Here is an 11,729-nt window from a genome sequence, read left to right as displayed (position 1 = left end):
TGTCAAAATCCAAGATGGCTGCCTGTCGGCCATGTTGTTTTCTGATTGGTCTCAAAATGCAATATGCATAACTAGGCACCAAGGGGAACCTACATATGAAGTTTGAGAAAGATCCCTTCAGTACTTTCTGAGAAATAGCGATAACAAGAATTGTTTACGGACGGACGGAGGGACGGACGGACGGACGGAGGGACGGACGGACGGACGGACGGACGGACGACGGACCACGGACGCAGGGCGATTTGAATAGCCCACCATCTGATGATGGTGGGCTAAAAAACAACAAAATACAGATTTTCATAGCATCATTATGTATCATCCAACATTTTTAATGAAATTTATCTGTTGAATCAATATATTACATAGAGAAACAGTTTCGTTGTTACATTCCGCACAGCAAAAGGCTGAACATCTTAAAATATACACTGCTTTGAAACCATTTAGAGGTTTGGGGGGGGGGGGGGGGGGGGGGGGTCTTCGGGGGGGTCTTCATGTGCATTAAGCATTGCTGAAAGTTTGATGTGCATTAAGCATTGAAATAAGCAGTTTGAAATAAAAATTGGATTTATAAGTTTTTTTTTCATTGATGGACCAAATACATTATTTTGGAAAAAGTAAATAAAAATTGAATGATAAAGTTATGTACCTATGTATATGGAGTTATCATACCGAAGTGCACAAAACAAGGGAGATAATCCATTATTTTATTACAGACATGTTCTTGGTGTAACCACCTCTCTTATAAGCTCCTTTCAACAAAGTCAACTAATTACTTATCAACTCCTTAATTTATCTTGTCCTTGTTGAAAACTGAATTAGATTTTAAAACAATATGTTGCTACCCATAATAAAGTATTGGTGAGTTATTATTTAATGAAAAGAGATGATCACCTTTTTTATGAAATACAGTTGCAATTCTATCATGACTTGTTAGTAACAACATATTCTAAGAAACTCAAGTAACATTTTTGAGATTTCCATTTGTAATAAACTTTTGAAAAATATTTTCCAATTTCAGAAAATGAACATACAGATTGCTCCTATAGGGAAAACAACTGCATCAGTAAATTCTGTATATGTTTAACATTGATGTACCTCATATTTCCTCTTTCTGTAGTTACCTTTCTGTAGTTACCTTTCTGTAGTTACCTTTCTTCCTATGCCAATCTTGAACTCTAACACTCTCATCACTTCCATTATGCCACAACTTGAAACAATTTCTTTCTTTGTTAAGACAAAGACCAACATTACACTGTTCACATTTGATAAAGGTTTTCCTGCTTGGCAAAGGAATTCGCTGTATACTAGCTTTAGCATTACACATCACACAATCTACTCTCTTATCAGTAACAACAGGTAAACATTGATTTTCATTTATCTTTTCTTGCTTTCCATATTTATCATATATATATTGGAAAATACATTCCCTAAATTCAAGTTGTCCAAAATGAGATGGCAAATTACTAGCTGATTGCTTATACAATACAAAGGCATTAACAATCATAATGTCAATGGAGTGAAAAAATAAAACTTCCCACCAATGAAATTTAGTTCTCAAATATGAAGAAACTGTGTGACATATTGATTACTCTTATCTACACCTAACATACCTTGATTATAAGAATTTACAACAACAGGCTGTGACACATTGGTTTTCTTAAAACCAGTTCTATGTTTAACAGTACGTACACATGATGTAACATCTGAGCCTTTATGAATTGGAGACACAATCGTAACAGTTCTACAATCTTTCCACTGTACAGTTACATATCCATCTTGTCTATGCCATCTGAAATCGCCTCTACTTGTAGCTTTTTCCCACTGATCAACAGATGTTTTGAAACACAGTGGCATTGCTGTACTGTTTTTGTGTACCGCACCTATGAGATAGGTGGATTTGGCTAGCAAGTCTTTAATCAAATTCAATGATGTATAAAAATTATCTACAAATAAGTGATAGCCTTGATTCAACAGAGGAGATATAAGTTTGAAAACAACATTGTAAGCTAAACCCTTTCCCTTGTCAATAATTTCTGACCGTTTTTTACCTAAATACACATAAAAATTATAGGTATATCCAGTTTGAGTATCAGCAAGTATCCACAACTTTAAGCCAAACATCACAGGTTTATCTTTTATAAACTGGCGTATTCCAGAAAATCTGTGTCTTGAAGCAACCATTCTCTCATCTACTGCTATTTGACGAAAGGGTTGGAACAATTCCTGGGATACTGCGTTGACATGATCTAGAAGGGGTGTAATTCGAGTGAGTTTGTCACCTGCAAGAAAAGATTTAAAAAAAAAAACAACATAAGACAAATGCAGGAATTTATGGGTTTTGTAAATTAAGGTAAACCATTACTCCAGACACAATTTTTTAAACTTGCAGAAAAGGCATTGTGAGTCCCAGTGTTTTTAGTAATCTTTGAATGGCCAAATGTTTTTTCATGTGGCCAAGTTGTGTGATCCAATCTTATGTACTGGGATAGATTGACATGAGACAGAAGGACAGACTGACAAAGTTGAAACAATACTATTCTTCTCAAAATTGTGCAGTTAGCATGAATTTTTTCAAAGATATAACATGGTACTAATAAATGTAATTTAGATCGGTTAGTTTGAATAACATCTATTAAACAGTGGTAGTATATTATGCAAATTTGTATATTTACTTTTATCAATGTCTGCTGGAGGTGCTATCTGTAGGAACGCCAGGATGGACTGGAAACGTCTCTTTGGAAGTAGGAGGGGCACAGGATTGAAACGATACAAGTAGTTTGAGGCCCAATATCTATCCATAGTGGACATCTTTGTGAAGGACATGTATATGATAATACCTATAAACCTAGGACAAAAGGAACACAAAGTTAGTCAGCTATAAACATTTTGTAAAAAACAGGCAAAATTATAATATTGTTTAATTACACACACTGTTGGTCAAGTGTTTTAATTTCAAGACATTGAAGAATTATAATCATTCTAAATTTATCATGAAATTGTTCGACAACAATTGATGTGTACTTTTAAATCTGAAATTTTGCTATACATGCATGGTTATACATCAGGTGTAATACTTACTTATACATTTCTTCCTCTGTCACTCTGCACCAAGTTCCATCCGGCTGGGCATAGGAGGTGAATTTGCCTTTATTAACAAGAGACTCAGCAAAGTGATTGGTTGCAATGCACAGGGTTGTTATTAGCTGTGATGTTAGAAATAACCTCAAGAAATCCATAGGTGTTTTAGTCTTAAGGGAATTCCTGAAACATGAATTTCAAATACTGTTAATACCAAAATACAGACCTGATGCATTGTTTTTAATATGAGGGTTTAGATGCAGTCATACTTTTTTAAGAAATTATATTGCTATGTAAAGATATATGTAAGCAACACTTATGCATGCATGTAGTAGAATAAAGTATCAGTTGGATGAATAGAAAATCCTGTTAAAGTTAAATAACATAAATGTTTACTCTGTCATGCTTATTTACTGTTTAAAATGTTGTTCATTTCACAATATGGTATATTCCATAGATTTAACTATTAAATCATAAACAAGCATATCCCCAACTAACAAAATCTTATCTTGAAATACTTTGCTGAATGTGTATTTTTAGTAAAACAGATCTATACATATAACATTTTAAGCTATCTAAATACCAAACTTTTTCATTCAAATCCATTGAAACTAATTCGTCTGGACAAACAGGTGGAATGAAATACAGACAATGAAAGGCATATTATAGCCCCTTATAAAACTTATCTAAAACTTTGATAAATCATAAAGCTCAACATTGTACACACTTTCTCAGTCTCCCTGTATTTACCCCTGGTGGTAGATTGGGTGTAAATTGGGTTTGTTTGTTGTCAGGGCACTGTTCATCATCTACCGTCTCATCCTGCCAACAGATGCTACCAAGCGGTTCCTGAGATCCCATAAAACTTGAATCCTGGGAGTCAGCACTGAGAAAATTATAATGAAACTATTGAATATTTCACATACAGTTCTAATTTTCTTTGTTTTGAGATTCAAAACATATACTAAGAATATTAAATATGCAAATTAAAAAAGGTTTTCATTTTGAAAATGATTTTTATTATGTCATACATATCCTGAGTGTTGATGGCCATAGATATTAAAATTCTACACTATATTTGCTGAATCTCAAATGCGTAAATCATTTATAGCTGCATACCTTTCAATATGGTCATCATCTAACTGCACATAATCAGGATCAGTCATAATGTCATCAAGAAAGTCCTCTTCTTCCTCTGACATTCCTAGGTCAAAGCCTTCATATGGCTCAAAATAGCCATCAAAATCTGTAAAAAAAAAAAAAGTGATGAAAATTTGACAGACAGAATGGGTGTGGTTCATTCAAACCTATTTAAAGTACTGACAAGACCTTGATTGGATTTGACAATGTTTATTGAAACAATTTACAAGGCCCTCTCCCACCATTACAGCTAGTACACAATTATTACACATAACATGGATGTTGAATCCAGGACCTTCTGAATTCTAGCTCAACTCCTTCTGATCACGAGCTGTATCTATATGCTTTTACTACAATATATATAATTAAATTGTGATGTTTAAAAATTTCACTGAACATTTTGCAAGTAAATAAAGTCTTACCATATTTTTTCATGAATTCTCATGCTATTTGCACATATTTATTTTTTATTTCAGTTTACTTGAACTTGCAGTCTGATACTTACATACTAGATTCAATGTACATCAATGTATATTTATGAAAACATCACATGAAGATTTTTTTTTCAGTCTAGTTTTAATATGCAAATATTAAAGATATTACTTTTATTATTATTTTCTAAACATCACCTTCAGTATGTAAGGTAATTAAAAGTAGCCTAATGTCCCGATACATTTATTGACATGTTTTCCTCATCCACGGTACCATTTAAAGGCTGAAAGGTAATAGCGGACACTAATTAAACTCGTTATCAATAATAAATTGACGATTTGACATTATCATCGAGAGTTAGAGCCATAGTCCTGACTATATTAAAAACAACGAGCACCTGTTAATTTGTGACGTGCACGTGCTGTTCTGTGCATTAGACCAGATAGCTGATCTAAAGAATGTAGATCTAGGTTAGTCAAATTCGCCCAACTCGGCAACTGTCGATTCACATATTGTACAAACGTTACATTGAAGAAAATATCGAATTTATTTTGAAAAACTAAATAATCACACAGGCCTCGTCGGGAAAATATTATATGTATCAATGTGGTCCACATCGTTTTTCTATTGATTTAGTTTTACATCAAAAATTGCACACAATATCGTTGTGCAGGCCTATTTCAGGATGTGTAGCTATAAGGACGCTAGCTATTCAAGGGACTGCACTCTAGCTAGCCCTATTACTCAAAATCTATCATCACCAGAAAACACGAGCCACGAGTAGAAACTTAATATGATAATTTGATTAAGACAAGATTTTCAATAATAAAACGTGGATTTGGGGTTGATAATTACCATAGTTTTCACCACTTGGAACTTCCACGGCCATAGCGTTTGGAGCGTCCATGTCTGGTTAGATGTCGCTGTCAGCATCCCATAATATACCGATTCTATTTTTAGAACATCACCCGAAGAAAGCGAAACACAAGTCGCTTTACGAGTTTATTTCGTATAAATTTCAGCCAATTTTAAAACTAGCGATGTAGGATTTTGATTTTAGCACCACTGACTGTCTATGCAATTCACTTCATAACGTTACGATTAAAAAAAAAATCAAACGTCACGATTTGTTTAAGCTTCTCGTTTTTTCGCTTTGAGTAGGGTCAGCTAAATTCACCATAATTCCATTTCTGCTGCACCAATTTTCAAAACAAAAACTGATTTATAAAGGAAATTAACGTAGTGATTTAGATATTGTATGATTTAAAAAATATGATGCATACAGATATCCTTTTCCCCCCGCCGAACAAAAAATATTGTAACGTTTATGTTAAAAAAAACGAGGTATGATATTTGTCCTCACTTGGTTTCCTTAAAAAAGATGATAAAGAGAAAAGAAAACATCCAAGTTCTTTTTGGGATCTCCGCTTTTTATTGGTATAATCCTTTTAACACCAAGAGTTTTTCGTTTTTGACTTTGAGTAGTTTATTTACAGAAAACGTGAAGAAATTTCACGCCGTTTTCTGCAGTTTCTTAACTGACGTTTTTCCAACAAAAACTGTGTGGTTCTGTTTAACCTTTAACTAATTATAATAAAATTTATATGACTATAAAATAGAGAAATCACTTGTTCCATTGATATCTACTTTTCATTTCTGAGATGCATATAAAGGGCATTTTAATGCGTTTGAAATTAATGGATGACGTTATAAAAGTCATCGGTACGATAGTACCGATGCGAACGGGAAGGTGTTAAAGTTGCATATGAATTAAATTCATTTATAAATTTATCTCCATTTTCATGTGGGTACCCCGAAAATTTTTGACAACTAATTGATTTAGCCATTTCACAAATGTCCACAGGCAAATTAACTTCTAAATGTTCTGAAGGTATGGTCTTAATTGATGTCTCTACTGAATTTGTTATTGATGAAGTGTTGGTGGTGACAATCTCAGTGGTAAAATGATCACCTGACCTAACATTCAATGAATCTATAGAAAACTCTACAGTAGAATCTGTACATGACTCTAAATCATGCTGTAGTGAATCTAGAGAAAATTCTGGAAGGCTTGGAAAAGTAATATCATATTCCAAGTTTAAAAGTGGTATTGGAGTACTTTCATGTATAGTTGGTTGGTGTTGATTATAACAGGGTGTAACAAAGTTTGTGTTCAGTTGCAAAAAGCTATCCGAAAGAATTTGTAAAGATGTTTCATCAGGGTCCGCAGCCACTCTCACTGGTGTTACATTCATAGCATGATATAGTGCACTTTGTCGGCCTGTGGGCTTTCGACAGACTATAACAATAATGTTATGGCAATACCCAGCATGAGAATGTCGGCCGGTGTGCTTTCGACACAAAATAATCACAATATGTCAGTCGGCCGGTGGGCTTTCGACACAAAATAAACACAATATATAAGTCGGCCGGTGGGCTTTCGACAAATGTCCACAAAATAATCAATATATGTCGGCCGGTGGGCTTTCGACAAATGTCCACAAAGAACAAATTCAATAATGTCAATAAATGAATAATTAGTACAAGAATGTCGGCCGGTGGGCTTTCGACAATATATATATGAAAATTACTAGTCAGCTCTTAATTAAGTAAACACAACACAAAATGTTAATTTATTGAACTAGCCCCTGACACACATGGACTTTTTTCTCCTGCCATACTGTTAACAGGCTGCGGCGTGGGTGTAGGCCATCATACAGTTTAAAGTAAGAAAAATTGTGAAATCCTCCCACGTGATCTGTGGATGCGAAGATCTGTATGGAGGGCCAAGTGTGATCTTGTGTGTGTGTTATTAAAATTACAAATGAAAGTGTTCAATTTCATGACAAAGTCCTCAAATTGCTTTTGATATCTTACACATACTGCTGATGGAGTCAAACATGATTTATGAGGATACTTTCTGATCGAGTTTTGGGAGATCTTTTGGAGGAATGGTGCCAAATAATACGCGAGCAGTAGGATTACGATTTAGAATTTCACGTTCAATGTCCAAAATTGTCAAAATGATGTTGTTGTATTTAGTATTTTTGTTGTTGTCTGAATAATCCCCAATATTGCACATACAACATATAGTTCATATCCAGAGTGGTCAAAATCCCGTAACAAGAGATCCCAGAGGGATCTTGGCGCCCACCATTGAATGATCTTTATAGGTTCCATGTCAGATTGATCTTTTCTCTACTTTTCCCTTCCTCTAAGTCTTACTAATCTGTGTAAATTCAGAAACAGCCCTCTAGTACTTTTCAAACAAGGGCAACCTATATATAAAATTTAAGATTTAGCAATAATGGCTGTCTGTCGGCCATGTTGTTTTCCGATTGGTCCCAAAATGCAATACCAGGGACCAAGGGGAACCTACATATGAAATTTGAGAAAAATCCCTTCAGTACCTTCTGTACAATAGCGATAACAAACTTCAATTTTCAAAATACAAGATGGCTGCCTGTCAGCCAGGTTGTTTTCTGACTGGTCTCAAAATCCAATATGCATAACTAGACACAGAGGGCAACCTACAAATGAAATTCAGAAAGATCCTTTCAGCAATTTCTGATAAATAGCGATAACAATCTTCAATTGTCAAAATCCAAGATGGCCGCCTGTTGGCCATGTTGTTTTCCGAATAGTCTCAAAATGCAATATGCATAACTAGGCGCTGAGGCAAAGCTACAATTGAAATTTCAGAAAGATCCCTTCATAAGTTTCTGAGAAATAGCTATAACAAACTTCAATTGTCAAAATCCAAGATGGCTGCCTGTCGGCCATGTTGTTTTCAGATTAGTCTCAAAATGCAATATGCATAACTAGGTACCGAGGGAAACCTACATATGAAATTTCAGAAAGATCCCTTCATAAGTTTCTGAGAAATAGCTATAACAAACTTCAATTGTCAAAATCTAAGATGGCTGCCTGTCGGCCATGTTGTTTTCCAATTGGTCTCAAAATGCAATATGCATAACTAGGCACCAAGAGGAACCTTTATATGAAATTTCAGAAAGATCCCTTCATAAGTTTCTGAGAAATAGCTATAACAAACTTCAATTGTCAAAATCCAAGATGGCTGCCTGTCGGCCATGTTGTTTTCCAATTGGTCTCAAAATGCAATATGCATAACTAGGCACCAAGAGGAACCTTTTTTTGAAATTTGAGAAAGATCCCTTCAGTGCTTTCTCAGAAATAGCGATAACAAACTTCAATTGTCAAAATCCAAGATGGCTGCCTGTCGGCCATGTTGTTTTCCGATTAGTCTCAAAATACAATATGCATAACTAGGCACTGAGGGGGACCTATATATGAAATTTCAGAAAGATCCCTTTATTAGTTTCTGAGAAATAGCGATAACAAACTTCAATTGTCAAAATCCAAGATGGCTGCCTGTCGGCCATGTTGTTTTCAGATTGGTCTCAAAATGCAATATGCATAACTAGGCACCAAGGGGAACCTACATATGAAATTTCAGAAAGATCCCCTCATTAGTTTCTGAGAAATAGCGATAACAAACTTCAATTGTCAAAATCCAAGATGGCTGCCTGTCGGCCATGTTGTTTTCAGATTGGTCTCAAAATGCAATATGCATAACTAGGCACCAAGGGGAACCTAAATATGAAATTTGAGAAAGATCCCTTCAGTACTTTCTGAGAAATAGCGATAACAAGAATTGTTTACGGACGGAGGGACGGAGGGACGGACGGGACGGACGGACGGACGGAGGGACGGACGGAGGGACGGACGACTGACCACGGACGCAGGGCGATTTGAATAGCCCACCATCTGATGATGGTGGGCTAAAAATGTTTGAGAAAGATCCCTTCAGTACTTTCTGAAAAATAGTGATAACAAACTTCAAATGTCAAAATCCAAGATGGCTGCCTGTCGGCCATGTTGTTTTCTGATTGGTCTCAAAATCCAATATGCATAACTAGGCACCAAGGGGAACCTACAAATGAAATTTCAGAAAGATCCCTTCAGCAATTTCTGATAAATAGCGATAACAAACTTCAATTGTCAAAATCCAAGATGGTTGCCTGTCGGCCATGTTGTTTTCCTATTGGTCCCAAGATGCAATATGCAGAACTACAGACCAAGGGGAACTTACAAAAATGTTTGAGAAAGATCCCTTCAGCACTTTCTGAAAAATAGTGATAACAAACTTCAAATGTCAAAATCCAAGATGGCTGCCTGTCGGCCATGTTGTTTTCCGATTGGTCTCAAAATCCAATATGCATAACTAGGCACCAAGGGGAACCTACATATGAAATTTGAGAAAGATCCCTTCAGCACTTTCTTAGAAATAGCGATAACAAACTTCAATTGTCAAAATCCAAGATGGCCGCCTGTTGGCCATGTTGTTTTCCGATAGGTCTCAAAATGCAATATGCATAACTAGGCACCAAGTGGAACCTACATATGAAATTTGAGAAAGATCCCTTCAGTTCTTTCTCAGAAATAGCGATAACAAACTTCAATTATCAAAATCCAAGATGGCTGCCTGTCGGCCATGTTGTTTTCCGATTGGTCTCAAAATGCAATATGCATAACTAGGCACGAAGGGGAGCCTACATATGAAATTTGAGAAAGATCCCTTTAGTACTTTCTCAGAAATAGTGATAACAAACTTCAATTGTCAAAATCCAAGATGGCTGCCTGTCGGCCATGTTGTTTTCCGATTTGTCTCAAAATGCAATATGCATAACTAGGCACCAAGGGGAACCTACATATGAAATTTGAGAAAGATACCTTCAGTACTTTCTCAGAAATAGCGATAACAAACTTCAATTGTCAAAATCCAAGATGGCCGCCTGTTGGCCATGTGGTTTTCCGATAGGTCTCAAAATGCAATATGCATAACTAGGCACCAAGGGGAACCTACATAAGAAATTTGAGAAAGATCCCTTTAGTACTTTCTCAGAAATAGCGATAACAAACTTCAATTATCAAAATCCAAGATGGCTGCCTGTCGGCCATGTTGTTTTCCGATTTGTCTCAAAATGCAATATGCATAACTAGGCACCAAGGGGAGCCTACATATGAAATTTGAGAAAGATCCCTTTAGTACTTTCTCAGAAATAGCGATAACAAACTTCAATTGTCAAAATCCAAGATGGCTGCCTGTCGGCCATGTTGTTTTTCGATTTGTCTCAAAATGCAATATGCATAACTAGGCACCAAGGGGAACCTACATGTGAAATTTGAAAAAGATCCCTTCAGTACTTTCTCAGAAATAGCGATAACAAACTTCAATTATCAAAATCCAAGATGGCTGCCTGTCGGCCATGTTGTTTTCTGATTGGTCTCAAAATGCAATATGCATAACTAGGTACCAAGGGGAGCCTACATATGAAATTTGAGAAAGATCCCTTCAGTACTTTCTCAGAAATAGCGGTAACAAACTTCAATTGTCAAAATCCAAGATGGCTGCCTGTCGGCCATGTTGTTTTCCGATTGGTCTTAAAATGCAATATGCATAACTAGGCACCAAGGGGAACCCACATATGAAATTTGAGAAAGATCCCTTCAGTACTTCCTGAGGATTAGCGATAACGAGAATTGTTTACGGACGGACGACGGACCACGGACGCAGGGCGATTTGAATAGCCCACCATCTGATGATGGTGGGCTAAAAATCGTGCGTGGTCCCCAAGCGTCGAACGCCGGGAAACTTTTAGAGTCAACTCGCCCAAACGAGCACCGGCAAATCTCGAGTCGGTGAAAACGATACACTTGTCCTTAACCTACATTTACCTTACATATTCGCTTAAGATGACCTGAGGATTCTCCACCATGTAATGTTTATGCTTGGCTGTGAGGGAATTATCTAAAATGTACTATAAAACAGGAGAACCTTTGTAAACAGCTTCCATCTTTTATTCTTCTTTCCAACTAACTCGCAAAACGGATTCGGAGAATCCGGATCAGGTATAAACTAATATAACAAAATTAGAAAACATAAAAATATCCGGAATTTGAATTATCTTTCTTTAAATCATAAACCAACTTAATTAAACTAATATGATTTCTAAAGACCAGTAATGTCATGTACATAACAAAAGTTTGATCACTTA

The 11,729-nt window shown here is 35.9% G+C and overlaps 1 protein-coding gene across 4 annotated transcripts; it reads right to left on the bottom strand.

Annotated features, from left to right (window-relative positions):
* Positions 1-256: 256 nt before the first annotated feature.
* On the bottom strand, positions 257-11,711 carry LOC117319479 (piggyBac transposable element-derived protein 4-like). 4 transcript variants are annotated; one of them, XM_033874271.1, is made up of 6 exons: positions 5,506-7,823; positions 4,198-4,324; positions 3,806-3,964; positions 3,079-3,261; positions 2,673-2,845; positions 257-2,279 (listed from the first exon to the last, which is right to left on the bottom strand). In XM_033874271.1, exons 1-6 carry the CDS (start codon positions 5,555-5,557, stop codon positions 1,555-1,557), a joined length of 1,419 nt encoding a protein of 472 aa, XP_033730162.1. In that variant the 5' UTR covers positions 5,558-7,823; the 3' UTR covers positions 257-1,554. The 4 variants fall into 4 exon arrangements, with proteins under 4 accessions (XP_033730162.1, XP_033730163.1, XP_033730164.1 ...); XM_033874272.1 differs by lacking the exon at positions 5,506-7,823 and adding an exon at positions 4,848-5,182; XM_033874273.1 differs by lacking the exon at positions 5,506-7,823 and adding an exon at positions 11,410-11,711 and having other exon boundaries at positions 258-2,279.
* Between the last annotated feature and the right edge of the window lie 18 nt (positions 11,712-11,729).

Source organism: Pecten maximus, unplaced genomic scaffold (genome assembly GCF_902652985.1).
Source record: "Pecten maximus unplaced genomic scaffold, xPecMax1.1, whole genome shotgun sequence".
Taxonomy (NCBI): Eukaryota; Metazoa; Mollusca; class Bivalvia; order Pectinida; family Pectinidae; genus Pecten; species Pecten maximus.
Note: the sequence above shows the minus strand (reverse complement) of the source record. Positions and strands in the feature narration are given on the sequence as shown.